The 15,588-nt window shown below is 34.9% G+C and overlaps 2 protein-coding genes across 2 annotated transcripts in view; both read right to left on the minus strand.

The window, feature by feature from the left end:
* Positions 1 to 293: 293 nt before the first annotated feature.
* LOC132543670 (uncharacterized) lies at positions 294 to 5,239 on the minus strand. The gene is made up of 9 exons (XM_060207186.1): positions 5,188 to 5,239; positions 3,678 to 3,962; positions 3,006 to 3,182; positions 2,166 to 2,360; positions 1,751 to 1,967; positions 1,390 to 1,628; positions 1,194 to 1,277; positions 805 to 868; positions 294 to 563 (listed from the first exon to the last, which is right to left on the minus strand). The coding sequence occupies exons 1-9, from the start codon at positions 5,237 to 5,239 to the stop codon at positions 428 to 430; spliced, it is 1,449 nt and encodes a 482-aa protein (XP_060063169.1). The 3' UTR covers positions 294 to 427.
* A 9,668-nt stretch (positions 5,240 to 14,907) lies between these two features.
* The window catches only part of LOC132543702 (serine/threonine-protein kinase DCLK2-like), a 31,288-nt gene continuing 30,607 nt past the window's right edge, over positions 14,908 to 15,588 (minus strand). The window contains exon 8 of the mRNA XM_060207221.1: positions 14,908 to 15,131. Within this exon, the coding sequence (XP_060063204.1) occupies positions 14,908 to 15,131 (224 nt within the window). The remainder of the gene's footprint in view (positions 15,132 to 15,588) is intronic.

Consider the following 15,588-nt stretch of genomic DNA (forward strand, 5'->3'; position numbering starts at 1 on the left):
CGGTTCTTTCTCCAAGAATATCCACAACTTTTGCCTTTTCTCAATTTCATCAAGAATTTGGCAGCTGGCACAACCTATGGAAGGTCTATTTTCCTTTGCGTTGTATAATATCGTCAGCTATAGCTCTAGGGATGTTACTTTTCTCCTGTTAAGTCAGTAAAGGCCATGTTTTATGCGCTTGTAATTCCATTTATTGCAAGCATCTCGCTAAAGTATATATCAATATGGTCGATTCTTTAACTTATGTCGATTTTAAAATCGTAATTTCAGTATATGAAATGTTTAACAATAAATTCATGATTTGTTAAAATTTATTCATCAATAACAAAAAGCACAAACGTTCAAAATCAACGAATATCAACGATGCTGTTCAACAAAGATTTAACAACCTGGAAACTTCTTATCGCAGTGACTTGGGACCAAATTCCTATTTCCGGTAACCGCCGTAGGACTGCGAAGTGTTGATGAAGTTCTCCTTATCCTGAACCATGTCGGTAATGAGTGCATCAATTGTGCCGTGATCGTCAGTAGATGTACAGACTGTCGGCATCATGGACCGGATCCTACAACGAAAACTAAACTTTAGTAGCTTACCGGTATTTAACCATATGTGAAGTTGTATCAGATTTTCAGGAATAGCTTCCAAACGGTTTTAGAAAAATATCGTTCGTTAACGGCAAACTCGGATTTACCAGAAACAAATGGTCATCCTTTGCATAAAAAGGCGTTTATCCACGCCGATATTTTTAGGACTTTTGGAAATGTATATTTAATTGAAATCGATGAAGCACTAAAAAATCATACTTTTTCAGTTTATCGACGTCGTTCTGAAGGTACCTCACGATTTCTTGCATGGTCATTCCTGGGCCTACGTAAAACAAAACAGGACCATTTGAAACTGAACCTAAGTAGGGCAAGAGGGCAAGAGGTACGTGGGTAGGGGTCGGGAGAGAAAGGGAGGGGAACACTCGACCATTTGAAACCGAACCTACCGAGGGTAAGAGGGTAGGTGGGGTGGAGAGGGGTGCGTAATCCAATTACCAATCCATTCAATATAAATTCACAATTTTCCCGATTTATGAAATCAATTTGCGATCGTGAAAACAAGGAGTAGAATATCGTGTCTGCTGTTTGTCTTTCGGGAAGCAGAAAATAAACATCTATCAAAATATCGCAAGTGTAAGTGTACGTACCAGGACCGGGGTTTCCCGTAGGAGGGACGGAGTTGCCAAACATTCTGTTGAATAGGAGCATGGTCATATTCCACTGTGGCCCAGCTGGAAAGAAACGGAACATTTATTTTGAAAAGTGCAATCTAGATTTCCGAAATGCAGATCACCTTATTCGCAAGGTTATCGTTGAGCGTCGATCTAATGTAAAGTTACTTACTCAGACTGTTTGCCATAAAAGTTGGCGGAGAAAGTGTGGCCGAGGCTAGGTAATCTTCATATCTAGCGAGTTCCGCCATTGTCCCATTGACGTAATCGAGGACAACATGCACCAGATTTTGTATAGCTTGGTCAACTGCGAAAGGGTCATTTGGTACAGATGCCGAGTATGAGAACATTTCCTGAAGGTGAGTAGTGAGAAAAGCAACTGCTAAACCGGACTTCCGGGCCTTCCAATAACTGCAAAGGAAATCGAAATTCTTTAGCTGTCCACACGAACGACAACATTGCTTAAAAATACATCGAGATGCAAAATCATAGTCTTTAATATAAGTAAAACACGATCTATTTATTGTACTTACTAAGAAGCCGATAAGTTGGCTGCTCGCTTGTGAACTTCGATAAATTCTTGGGGTGATGGACATCGGAATGCATCGGGATAGTAGGTAGTGTCAATGCTAAAGAATTCGTTTTTCATCTGAGAGATGACATCAGTAATGGCTGCAAATTCGCCTCTGTGGAATCGCTCAAGGAAAGATGTCGCTTTCCATTTGTAGTCACGCAAAAACCAATCTAGACCTGAAGTCAAAACATTCGGCATCATTAATGAGCCAATGTTTGATCACCATTAAATGATGGGGCAATGCCTGATGTGAACATTTAAAGTAGAGCTATGGAGATTATATATATCGTCTTAAAGACTAAAGGTTTCTGTACCAATATAGCCATTTTATTAAAACTGATGAATAGAAAACGTAAAAAGGTTTATGGCCTTACTTTCGAACTCCTCTTCCTGTAGGATTCCTATGAAAGTTTCGTGGACGACGTGATGAACTCCCCACACTAGTTCTGGCGCCATGTGGAGCATATTGGGGTTATCTGGGAAGGACTGGTTCAATACTTGTTCGATACGACTTTTCAGCGAGGTGTCGTGAGCAGCCATCATGGTGTCAAGGCGTCTCCTCATGTAATCTGAAATGTCCCGAATGTCACGATTTTTCGTATACAAGTCGCTTATATATATCTGTATGCGTTTTCTCATCTGTATAACTGGAATAAGCTGAAGCTTTTATCCTGTGAATATTGCGGAAAAGTTCCAAGTTTATAGCAACTGCAAATTCTTTAAAGTGAACGCTTTGCCGTTTTATGACGATTAAGGCTACAATCAAACGCTATCCTTATCGTAAAGGAATAGAGCCTTCAGTGTTGACCGAGTGGTTAAATTGCACAACTGAACACTGGAATTAACAGCTACAAATATGATTGAAGCAGCCTTAAAAACCATGAAGGTTTGAAGGTATGCCGCTTTTGTATTGGTTCTCACGTCAGACAGCGACATCAGGGCCCGTATTCATGAAACCGTTCTCATGCTCATGCATAAGATTATTGTACTCGGGATACTTTCATAATTTACCCAAATCATTCAATACAAATGTCAAATGTAAACATTGAATATAGATTTAAGCTCAAGTTCTTTCAAAAATGGTTTTCAAAACCGACAAAATCAGCCTTTATTCATTTAACTGAAACGGTATATAATTGAGCACAAAATTAATGCTCGAGCACGAGAACGGTTTCGTGAATAAGGTTCCTGGTATCTAAAGAAACTATACTTACAGACAAAGACCCTTTGGTACATGGTGGTTGTACAGTTGACACGTTTGTCCAGTACCAGTCTGGCCATGTCTTCGGTCATCTGGTCAATGGCTACACGTACGTTCTTAAGGTATTTGAACGTAGCCATCAACCTGGTCAGTACACGTTTGATCTCATCAGGTGAAATGACCATGGAATCTGTAAATAGTTGATCAATTCAGTGGACCATGTCTACACGTTTCAAACAAGGAGTAAACCAGACGTCATTATCGTAAAACTATTTCGAATATCGTGTACACCGAATGATCACGTGATCATTTTATTTTAGCCAGATTTTCAAGGTGATCACTTGATATGTCATCGTGTTAAATACACGGCGTCCAAGGATAGGATCGTGTAGATTATGGGCTTGGATACAAGTGATAAATTTGTGTCACGAACCTAGTGGGTTATTCGTGTGCAATATTGTGTAAAAGAATTTAAATGAATGACTGTATGCAATATCTAAAATTATGTATGCAGTATGGAAAGTTGTATCATATTTGTAATGTTTTTACAGATAAGTTGTGAAAACTTTGGTCGAAACTTCAAACTTTTAAGAGCATTAGGTGAATTAACTTCGTTGGATTGTACCCAATTATACCCCAGTTATGAGAACTGTTCTAACAGTTCTAATATGTATAGTGTACATGCCTTTTGGCATCCTGGTATTGGGAAATCCGGTGAAGTATTGTTCAAGTATGCTTTCCATGATGGGACAATCTAACCAGTGTTGCCAGAAGTCGATAGGGGCGTGGCCTGTTGGACCAGGTCCTCCTGGGCCGTCTGTTGGGGACCAGGTCGGTCCAGATGGGGACCAGGTCTGTCCAGATTGGGACCAGGTCGGGGATGGCGTGGTACTAGCTTGTTTCTTCTCCAGTCTTCTTCCTATCATCTTCGCAATCGCCGAGTACTCTTGACGTTCGAATGAAGAAATTCCTATAGAAAAAAAAAACGAACAATCAAAGGTAACGACTTTTAAGTACGATATAAATTAACTATTCGGGTATTTTACCTCGTGTTATTTAAATATTACCGTCCGGTTGTTATAGCAGATTTGTTCCAACAAGCATGACCATCTTAACATTCAATACGCTTCACTTTGTTGTTAAGTCTGATAACCATATAAAATTAAAATTCTGCACTTTGTGCTTGGTGCACCAATTGGACCGTGCTTATATTTGAAGAAATCGCAAAGGCCACAGCTCGAGAATCGCAAAACATCCAATGTTGGGAGGTTTTCACAGATGAAAATGATACAGACCGACAGTATCCAGTTACTTATCGTGCTGCAAAGGGGTAAATTATGGTAAACTTACAATGAATTGGTAAATGGTACGGTCACTTCGTAAAATATTGAACCGCTAAAATGACCAGACTAAAAAAAAAAGTTCTTTTGACGGAACGTTTCCATACACGTGTAGCTGCCGTATCGTATGTTAAGCTATCGAAAAGAGTGGGAAATTATTGAAATGGTAAGAAATTGTGCTTAATACGTGGATGTTATTTCGACAGGAATTTCGCCCTTTTATGGAAACTTGAATTGCTAGAATTACCATGTACTGAAAATAATAAAGGCAGTTCAATGAGACTATAGCCCGTGTAAAAGTATTGGACTCTGGAACAAATTCGCAGCATAGAAGACATTTAAAAGTAACATTATCAAGGATTTATCAAGGATTTCACATCCAGTCTTTTGGATGGCGCAGCAGAAACAACCTAGTTGCGGAGAATTAAAGTACCAAATTCTTGTAATATAAGGTTTAACAATCTTGGGACGGAGAGCTCAAATACAGTGGAGGGGACACAACTCCTACGATGAAGACGTGTACAAATAAATGTAATAGCATCAACACAAGGTAGCTACACACAGTAAGTTATTTTGAATTAATCTGTTTAACAGACTCCAGACACTACTGAAAATTGGTATTCTACGTAATTAACAAAGCATTTAATAAAAACATTTATCAAGAGATATAGAAAGGAACCGATAAAAAATGACAAATACTTGTGCGGAGATGTAACAAAATCACGCATTTTCCTTACAATAGATCACATGTATGGGTTCATAATATTCAAAATTTAACACAGATTTCAGTAAATTTATATACTGTAAAAAACTGAAAGCGAACCAGATGATAAGAAAGAGAAAAGGTCCACCTACCTTGAATCGTGCAGACACACGCCACGACAGCTAGCCATGTTGATACACCCATGTTTCTTCTGTACTTTTCTCCCCGTCACCAACAACTCACCTGTCTCGAACACAATCGACTGACGAAATCTGAACGTGAACTCGCTCCTAAATAGCCCACTGAGTCATGCTCATCGTCCTTCGGGGCGAGAAAGACGCAATGCACGTGCAGTTCGGGACATTTGCAGGTGCGTGTGGCGTTTGATAATGCTTAATCAGCATAACTTACAGTCAATTTGCAGAGTACGCGTGCATTTTACTTTCAAACTTTCAATTTTATTCGCATTATTCTTTTTACAAATGATGTACAGAGAAGACATATATACATCATCAAATAGATATACAATATATAAGGAGCACAAACTACCGGACGTTTTGAAATATAACGTTTATAAATTTGTACTGATTTGAGAAATATACATCCACTTGGACTGGATAAAGATACCTTTTATAAGAAAAAAATATGCACCACAAACTTTTCCATTTAGATAAATTTGTTACAACAAAACGTCTTATTTAGGGTGTCGCGCCGAGAACTGTGTGAGGTTTCAACACCGAATTTAATTTCTACGACAAATATAAAGAAATAGTGTGAGTTATATATTTTTTTATTTGTTTTTGTTTTGATTGAAATACTAATTTAGATACATACATCAAGCTATCAATAGTTCATGATCGATTATCAGATTTCACATAGACCAACTGAAGCATTTTAAACATTATTCACACTCGTGTTTAAAATCAACAATGAATGCTTAGACTAGGAAAACTTTACTTAATAAGTACAATAATGTTAAACATGTATAATAAGATATCAAATACATATTAATCGGCTACCAGGGACCAGTTTACAGCTACGTCTTTATAAACAATAGGCTTGGCGACATTCTGCTTCAAAAAATTAAAGTCCTCTGTTTCTTTAAAAAAAAAATATTAAATTTTCCCCCTTTAACCCTGTATGACTATATTTTGCGAATCAAAGATTTTTTTTCAACATCTGGGATATTTTTAAAACAATTGTAATTATTTCAACAAATAACATTATTTTAGCACAGGTAAAATTTTCTATCTCTAACGAATAAACGGTAAGACGTAGCTTCTAGGTCAGTCACAGATAAATTATTATCAATTGTTTAATAACAAAATTATCGCGGAATTTATTTAATAAATACACGTTAGTTATAACAACGATCTGAAAACTATAGTCGTAAAAGCTCAGTACCTAAACAAATGCCGGGTTAAACACTGAAGATTTACCTACAGACATTGATGGAACTGTACACACAAGCTATTAATTTGATACATAATATAGAATTTATTAAATCAACTATTTGTGTCAAACAAATAAAGCGTATGCATTTTAAACCATTGAATAATATTTAAATGTGTCTCCGAATTTCCACTTTCCTTCGATAGGTTTTACTCAGATTTCGACATAAGTGATACAGAGTAAATATACTGTCTCGGCTGTTCAGCAGAAATCGCCCTAGGGAAACGAATCAAGGGAAGTAACTCTAGTAGTACAGAATGTCATTCACAAGACTACAGACAAAAGTTTGGAGATATATTTACAATATCTAAGCACTGCAAGACACGTGCTAATCACTTTCGTAAAATAAAAAGATAAGAAGATTGAATAATTTCACTGACGGGCGTTAAGGTATACCATATATCTGTAGATTGTAATATACAAAAATTAATAGCTATTAAAAATGAAATAAGATAAAAATAATTATAATAAGAGGCAGCAGTAGGATTTTAAAATATTTAACCAATGTGACATTAAAAATAGGATCCAAATTCAAATTCTTTAGGCCTTTGGCCTTTCTGATAATCAGATTTTTTTACGACATAACCTATAGCCATCAATGATACAGTATTGTGGAGAGTGACGCAGCCTTATGTCTCTAGATAATAAGGTAAAATAGTCAAATAATATGACAACACTGACTCGTTACATAGATACAAACGTATACAAGTATATTGTAAGCAACAAGGATGGTGCCAAGAATGAACTTAGAAGTCATAGAAATAGAGAGTATAGAAAGTATAGTGTTGGTCATGTATTATCAGACTTTATATTAGCCAATCATTATCACCGACCAAATACCATAGCCATGAGAAGGACCTAAGGTCAGAGGTCAAGGTTGCAACTTGCTATATATTTACAATATGTAATGAATCCATATATACATTGTAGGTACATCAAAACCTGTCACAACGTATATATGTGACGTGTCGATGACTACACTGTCACATTCATCTGACCAATGACCAGTATGAAGCGCAATTTCTACGGGATACCATGGGTTACGTCCCCTTAGCTCTTATCGAGTCGTAGGCACGAGAACGCACAGGCAGAATAAGGCAAGTCATGGATTTTTATCACATCACTAATTAAATCAGGACTAAGTACGTAGGTACTGTTTTACTCGGAGATCCGTACAACCATGATTGTATAGGTATACTGTTGTAGTCTACATAGAAGGTACATATCTACATGTTCAATGATTAGAAGATTGTTACAATTCAGTTCAGCAATATCTATTGAATATGATGATGATGGTGATAATGTTTCAGTTTTCGTCTCTGTGACTCTGCCGTCGTCTGTTGAATAAAAACATATTTTTTTTTAAAAAATATGAGTGCATATGGTTAGTTCTTTCGAAGGCCGCGCCAGTAAACTGAGAACCGCTGTAGTTAACGGGGTATTTTCTGAGTTGTTTGCCTGGACAGGTGTGAACTGTAGCCATCTCTTTCATGGGCTAATTTCTCATCGTCTGCATGTAAGCATGTAATGTAATAATCCTAAGCTGTTGTCAGAACAAGCACCTTTAACAGAAATACAACCATAAAGAGATTTAACAATTAGAAAACATCATCATGGATTCCATTCTTCAAAAGTTTACTCCAAAGGTTCACTCTGTCGACGTCATCAAAAGTTTACTCCAAAGGTTCACTCTGTCGACGTCATCAAAAGTTTACTCCAAAGGTTCACTCTGTCGACGTCATCAAAAGTTTACTCCAAAGGTTCACTCTGTCGACGTCATCAAAAGTTTACTCCAAAGGTTCACTCTGTCGACGTCATCAAAAGTTTACTCCAAAGGTTCACTCTGTCGACGTCATCAAAAGTTTACTCCAAAGGTTCACTCTGTCGACGTCATCAAAAGTTTACTCCAAAGGTTCACTCTGTCGACGTCATCAAAAGGAAGTCAACAAAACAAAAGCACAACTTTTTCTTTGATGAATGGCTTTTAGTTATAGACGGAATCAGTATCAGCTGGTCAGAAACCACACTGCATCGCGCAAAACCACACTGCATCGCTCAAAATATCATTGATGTCACAAACTGTCAAGTAAATAATAATGAAATAACAAAACAGATTATTTGGGTCATAAATAGCATCTGATAATTTCCATGAAAACAAGTGTCTGACTTGCTGACAGCCATTGATCTGTGTGGTGCCTGTTGTTTCCATTGACAGATTTGTCTGGTATGTTGTCACGGAAGACTATTAGTTTTACTGAAAATCTGCCGACAGACTGATTTACAAAATGTTGGAATTATCTAGAAAAAATATAAATAAAACAAAAACAAGACACTTTAATGTTAGGTATTTTATTGAATTACATGTGGATAATAACCTCTAAACCAGTATACTATGTAGGTACAGTGTCAACAAATTCAAAGAGGATGGAAAATGGCATAAATACAAATCTCCTCCCAGAAAAAAACCAGGCATACTAGCAAAATTAAAGGAATACACGGCTTGAGAAAGCATTTCTGACATTTTAAGATTCTTTATAAGTAGGAATGTCTGTACCAGAACAATGTAAACTCCCTTGTAAGGGTAGGCCATATTAATAGGTTTTCATGTAAATGTCCAGTCCGTACTTACAGGTTTTCACTAAACAGTCCAGTCCTTACTTACAGGTTTTCACTAAACAGTCCAGTCGGTACTTACAGGTTTTCACTAAACAGTCCAGTCCGTACTTACAGGTTTTCACTAAACAGTCCAGTCCGTACTTACATGTTTTCACTAAACAGTCCAGTCCATACTGACATGTTTTCACTAAACAGTCCAGTCTGTACTGACAGGTTTTCACTAAACAGTCCAGTCCGTACTTACAGGTTTTCACTAAACAGTCCAGTCCGTACTTACAGGTTTTCACTAAACAGTCCAGTCCGTACTTACAGGTTTTCACTAAACAGTCCAGTCCCTATTTACAGGTTTTCACTAAACAGTCCAGTCCATACTTACAGGTTTTCACTAAACAGTCCAGTCCCTACATACAGGTTTTCACTTAACAGTCCAGTCCATACTTACAGGTTTTCACTAAACAGTCCAGTCTGTACTTACAGGTTTTCATTAAACAGTCCTGTCCATACTTACAGGTTTTCACTAAACAGTCCAGTCCATACTTACAGGTTTTCACTAAACAGTCCAGTCCATACTTACAGGTTTTCACTAAACAGTCCAGCCCTAATTAACAGACTTTTAATAAACAGCCCTTTTCCTACTTATGGGTATTATCTAAACAATCAAGCCCATACTTATAAGACTTTGGTAAAAATGAATGTGTTAAATCAAGAAGCGTCTATGAAATGTATTATCAGAAAACCAACTAATATTCCTTTTTAATTGTACATGGATGTACCGAGTATCACAATTAGTTGGTATCCATATCTGTATCAAACCAACATCAAAAATCTTTCAATAATAAACTAAAAAACACATTATCTTAAGTTTGTCCCATGTTCAAAAACTATCATATAATTTCACATATCAAAAGGACATTTTACCTGACATCAGAGAGAGTCATATATATCAACATAGACCTGAAGTGAACCTTTCTTAATAAGCGAAACTTTTCAAAATTCAATGGTATTTTTTAACTTTTTTTTATGACAATTATTTCTAAACAACATTATAACTGCAAATGTATGTATGAGTAAAGAAAATAGAAATTACTTCTGCTAACAAAAATTTGATCTACAAGAAATTATCTCTGGTGAATATTATAAACCTGTAATGAGCTGTAGAACTATTTAACAAAAGAAGACACAATTAGCATTGTGAGCTAACATGCAGCCATACATCAATATCATGTACTGTAAAAAAGCCTGACCTTAACTAAGTTTATGGGGAAAAATTACAACAAAAAACAAATACAGTAAAAATATGCCTGTGTCACCAGTGAATTCATGTATTTCTATTAAATCATGAAGGATATGAAAAAAAGTTTTTATTAATAAGACAATAGATAACTACTGTATATGGTATTCTAGATCAAAATGAGGAAGAAAGAAAAAAAAAAAAACTGACAATTACCCATGCTGGAACAATAAAACTTATCCAAAACCTTAAAACAAAGAAAAAAAAATCTTGTAAAATCACAGTAATAGCCTTCTTTGGTGAAAATTTATCTTTGTGAACATCAATCTTTTCCATCATACTCTTCTTAAGCAAAAGTGTTTTGTTTGCAGAAATCAATTATGTTGGTTCTGATGAGGACAAGCCGAAACATGTTAATAAAACCACAGATTCCTGATGTTGATGGTGTATCGGCTATGTCATTTATGTTTATATAAATTGTAGTAAACTGGGTTTATAATCAATGATATACAAAATTTATCAAAAAAAGAAAGTAGAAAAAACCCTGCAAGATATGATACAACTTTATCAGCTAGAACTTGATGTTGTACTGGTGGTGCTGATGGCTGGTATGTACATCTGTTAAGATGAACTGGATACCTTTTTACCGGTCAAGGTTCTTTGTACCTACAGTAATTGTCAACATGGATTTTTATACAAACATGTCAAATGGAAGTCAATTAATGCTAATGTATAATACAATCAATGGACAAATGTGTGAAGTCTACATTCTAATTATAAATATAGCAACCAATGGTAAATTGTAGATCTGTAATCTAAATATAGCAACCAATGGTAAATGGTGGCTGTATAATCTAGATATAGCAACCAGCCACAGATGGTGAAATATATCACCTAAATATAGTAACCAATGGTAAATGGTGGTTCTAGAGTCTAAATATAGCAACCAATGGTAAATGGTGGTTTTGTAATCTAAATATAGCAACCAGCCACAGATGGTGAGATATATCACCTAAATATAACAACTTATAGTAAACTGTAGATTCTATATTTTTAACATAAACATCAATGGTAAATTAAGGATTCTAAATCTAAATATAGCAACCAATTATCCACGTAAGTGTAATTTCTGTAATAAAACAACAATCGAGGAGAACAGGTAGCTTACCATACCATATATACACCACTGCAGTCAATAGCAATAGGAATGTTTAATTATATCCACATAAATAATCTTTACAATATCACAGATGCTTAGAATATTAATTCAAAATAAAATCTGAAATAAAACCATCCTGCAAAATGACGAACACAACAATACCTTTGGGTTATTCCAAGATAGATCATATAGAATGGGTGTGCAGGTTATGGTGTCTGACACATATAAAATAGAACTCATTAATATGGTACCAAGGGTAAGTTTGTGAGCAGTGCTAAATGATGTTCACCCCTCCAAAATGACAACTTTGACAACTGCAAATCACCAAATCCTACCTTATTTATTTGATTAAGTCAGATATACCTTGTAAAAGTTGAAATGTAATCATATATTGGAATCTTAACTCTACCACCTTGACATCTGTTACTCCTGCAAGTCATTTTTCAACATGTATGATGTTAACTGAAATTTATGTACCCCCGTATACATCTTTTTTTCGTCTCTTAAGGGAAAGCTAAAATATTTGAGATTGAAATTCTTCTTAAAAAATGTAATTACCACCACATAATTTGTAAAACTGAATAATTTGGAAAAGAGAATAATTCCTACCAAATGTGTTTTACTGACACTCAGAACTCTACACAATAGTATCACAGACTCATTAACAAACAAACATACCTTTAGCAATGAATAACAATAACATATATAATATAAACATATTATCAAGGTCTAACAAACAAGAGGCCACATAGGCCTGTATTGGTAACATGGTCTGTCATATCTAGATTGACACAGAGAATACATACTATTATTCAATAGCAGTACAAATTTGACATCCAAAATAGTTTCTGAAATAATGTCAATATTATGGCCACTTAAAGAAAAGAAATAAGAAAAGTATCCATTTGACTTTTCAAATGTACATTTAGCATAACTATTCAATTTTTTTCAGAGATTCTTTCTGATATTTTGATAAATTAGAATTAATGGACATAGATTGCCCAATTCATCTTAAAATATAAAAAAGTAGATTGAAAAAAAAACCCAGCTAGATGCTGGACATTGATATGAAATATTCACTTTACCCGTAGGGTCAGGTTAAAAATAGAATGTGTGTACATTACTAACTATCAGTCATCCTACTTTAAATAAACATGTTATTAAACACATATAGACTATCAATACACATAGACCATCAGTCCAATACCATAGCATTTAACAGGTATTTATATAAACATAAAACATTGTTAAACAAGTACACATACTTTATAACCATACAGATGGAAACAAAAAAAAATATATCTCCCTATTCACTGTCAATGAAAGGTGCATCATTCTATGGACGGAAACAAGTAAATGTGGTTTTATAAAAATGTTGATGGACAAACGTTTGCAGCTGATCAAAGTTTACAAAATGACTACTGGACTTGTATTACAAGTACTACTGAAGAACTCCCAACAACAATAGTCAAGAGATTTTATCACAGACTCATAGTTAAAGCTTCAATGGCATACACAAATCTGAATTCATGGTCAGATAACTTTCCACTTACAATTTTCCAATCTTCAATACTACCAATAAATTTCATCTTGTACTAATGTAACAGAATACATGTATTTCACTTGTTTTTTATGACCTGATATATTGTCTTCTCCAACACAAAACACAACAACAAAAAACACCTGCAATAACGGACCAGTATATTTCAACATCCTGTCTGATGTGAATGATTTTTCACGCTCCACTGGGTGTTAAATAAGTTCTTCTTAAGTCAGACAGTTTGCTGCTAATCATGATTTTCAATCAGATATTATTGCTATTAAATGAATTGGTTTATGATCAGCTGTTTATAACGTAAATATGTAATATATCTATTATTTTGATATAAATAGAACAATAATTAAATAAATATAGATTTTGTTAATTCTATTGTTTTCTTTTCTATTCTACAATGAATTAATTCCTCAGTGATCTAAAAATAGTTTTGTGTTGCAGGTAGAAGCGTGGATGTCAATTCTATGTAAGATTTACAATTCATGCTTTAGACCAGATCTCCTTGCTGTCTGCAATATCAACAGATATAATATTTCTTATGGCGTCAAATCATATAAACCACCGATTCTTTACTTGACAAGCTACATTATAGTTTCAGATTCTGAAATTTAAATATTTATTTTCACATTTGGCACAAGTGAGAAAAAAAAACATTAATCCATAGTACAAACAGTACAGTATATGCACAGTGCAGTTTATATAGACCATCTTCTGGTGTGTATTTACAAGTGCATATCTTACCTTGAGGTACGGTATGTTCAAAACACAAAAGTCAACTGTGCCAAATACCCCAATATCAACTAAAACATGTATTCAATAGAAGCACTGTTGTCTCCTTACAGATATTGTCATTATCTACACAATTATCTCCCTTGTGTCCCTAACATTGTATATTATTTAGTAAGTGTGTGGGCTGGATTGGGACAGTAGACCTTACTGGTCCCTGAATCTGACACTGCCTGTTGGAGTTTGTCACTGACAATCTGTCGCTTTAGCACCTTTAAGACATACCTACCAACTGAATACAAATTCCTATTTTGGTATTTAAGTTTCTGTACTAGATAATCCGACTTTTTATCACTGATACCAATTCTTGTTTCTCAATTGATGAAATTCTGACATATCCTTATAAGTTTGAGAATAGAAGCACTAACAACAAATTTTCCCACATTACCTGAAATATTTGGCTATGTTCTATTTATACAGGTAAGTTTATAATTCTGTAATAAATTATTTAAATGTTACCCTGGTACAGGTGGTAATTTGATCTTGTTTTCACCTCAACAATAATGTTAATTAAAGAATATATTTTGAGGATGTGGTTTCCTGGGATATGTTTTACAAACATATGATAAAAACCCAGGATTCCTTTACAAAGCTATTATGACTGATGTATAATGATGGAGGGGAGATAATTTCGTCAGAAATGTCAATGTGCATTTTGTTCTCAATAATTTATACTCATTTTAAATAGGAATGTTTTACACATTAGATAACATAAATAAAGATAGTAATTTGAAATATTTAAACTGGAATATTTTACACTCAAGGGAATGTCACATATTTCAATGAGAGTTCAGACTATGTTTCCCATTCAGTGAACAAAATTCTGTTGAAAACTAACGTCAATTTTACAGATTAACGTACGAGTCTTTCATGTATAATACTTACCCATATGTAATTTAAAAGGATGATTATTGTTGTCTAAATATACAACTAACATAAAAAATAATCACAAAAATAAACAAAATATGTATATGATAATTAATAGGTGTGGTTATCACAAGTACACCTGTAACAGTTAACATTGGTTCTGTATCTAGTCAAACCACATCAACTCTGTTCATCTTCTGCAGCATTTAAACCCGCTTCTCCTTCACCTTCATATAAGAATCATAACTTGTCTTTGCCAAAGCCTCAAGTTCAGTTCTTGTTTTTGTCTTCAGTTTTTCAAGCTCTGCGTTGTCAGTGATTTTGCCCATGTCCCCACTGTACATGATCCATGGGTGAGACAGTGTATCGATTGCAGTGTAGCGTTTCTTCTTGTCTACAACCAGCAGGTGTTCGATCAGGTCCTTGGCACCTTAAAACCATAACATAACATGTTTGTACTGCTTATTATAAAAAACATAAAAAAGATTATGTAAAATTTACAAATTCTATGTTACAATCTGTTTTAAATGTCGTGTATACCAATGGAGTGATATACCTGTTTAACTCAATCTCCACTTTTACTTATGACTTCCCTTCTATGTCCGACTTTAACAGTTTTTTTGTAAATCTTCATGCCAACATTTTTAATGAACAGCAATCCCATGATGAGTCTAGGAAAATGTCACTAGTAGTTACCACATAGCTCCTACAATAAGCTTACTCCAAGTGACACCTACCTTTAGTTATCTGGTCCCAGTAGGGACTAAGGAACTTAGGAGTGACACATACCTTTAGATATCAGGTCCCTGTAGGGACTAAGGAACTTTGGAGTGACACCTACCTTTAGATATGGGGTCCCAGTAGGGACTAAGGAACTTAGGTGTAAC

The sequence above is a fragment of the Ylistrum balloti genome, unplaced genomic scaffold (assembly GCF_031769215.1).
Source record: "Ylistrum balloti isolate Yb309-2 unplaced genomic scaffold, AGI_CSIRO_Ybal_v1 Utg369762, whole genome shotgun sequence".
Lineage (NCBI taxonomy): Eukaryota > Metazoa > Mollusca > Bivalvia > Pectinida > Pectinidae > Ylistrum > Ylistrum balloti.

Coding starts and splice junctions, on each gene's coding strand:
- LOC132543670 (XM_060207186.1), bottom strand. CDS start 5,239: ATGGGTGTATCAACATGGCTAGCTGTCGTGGCGTGTGTCTGCACGATT. Junction 1,968..2,165: donor ACAGGAAGAGGAGTTCGAAA/GTAAGGCCATAA, acceptor TTTTGACTTCAG/GTCTAGATTGGTTTTTGCGT. Junction 1,629..1,750: donor GCCAACTTATCGGCTTCTTA/GTAAGTACAATA, acceptor TTTCCTTTGCAG/TTATTGGAAGGCCCGGAAGT.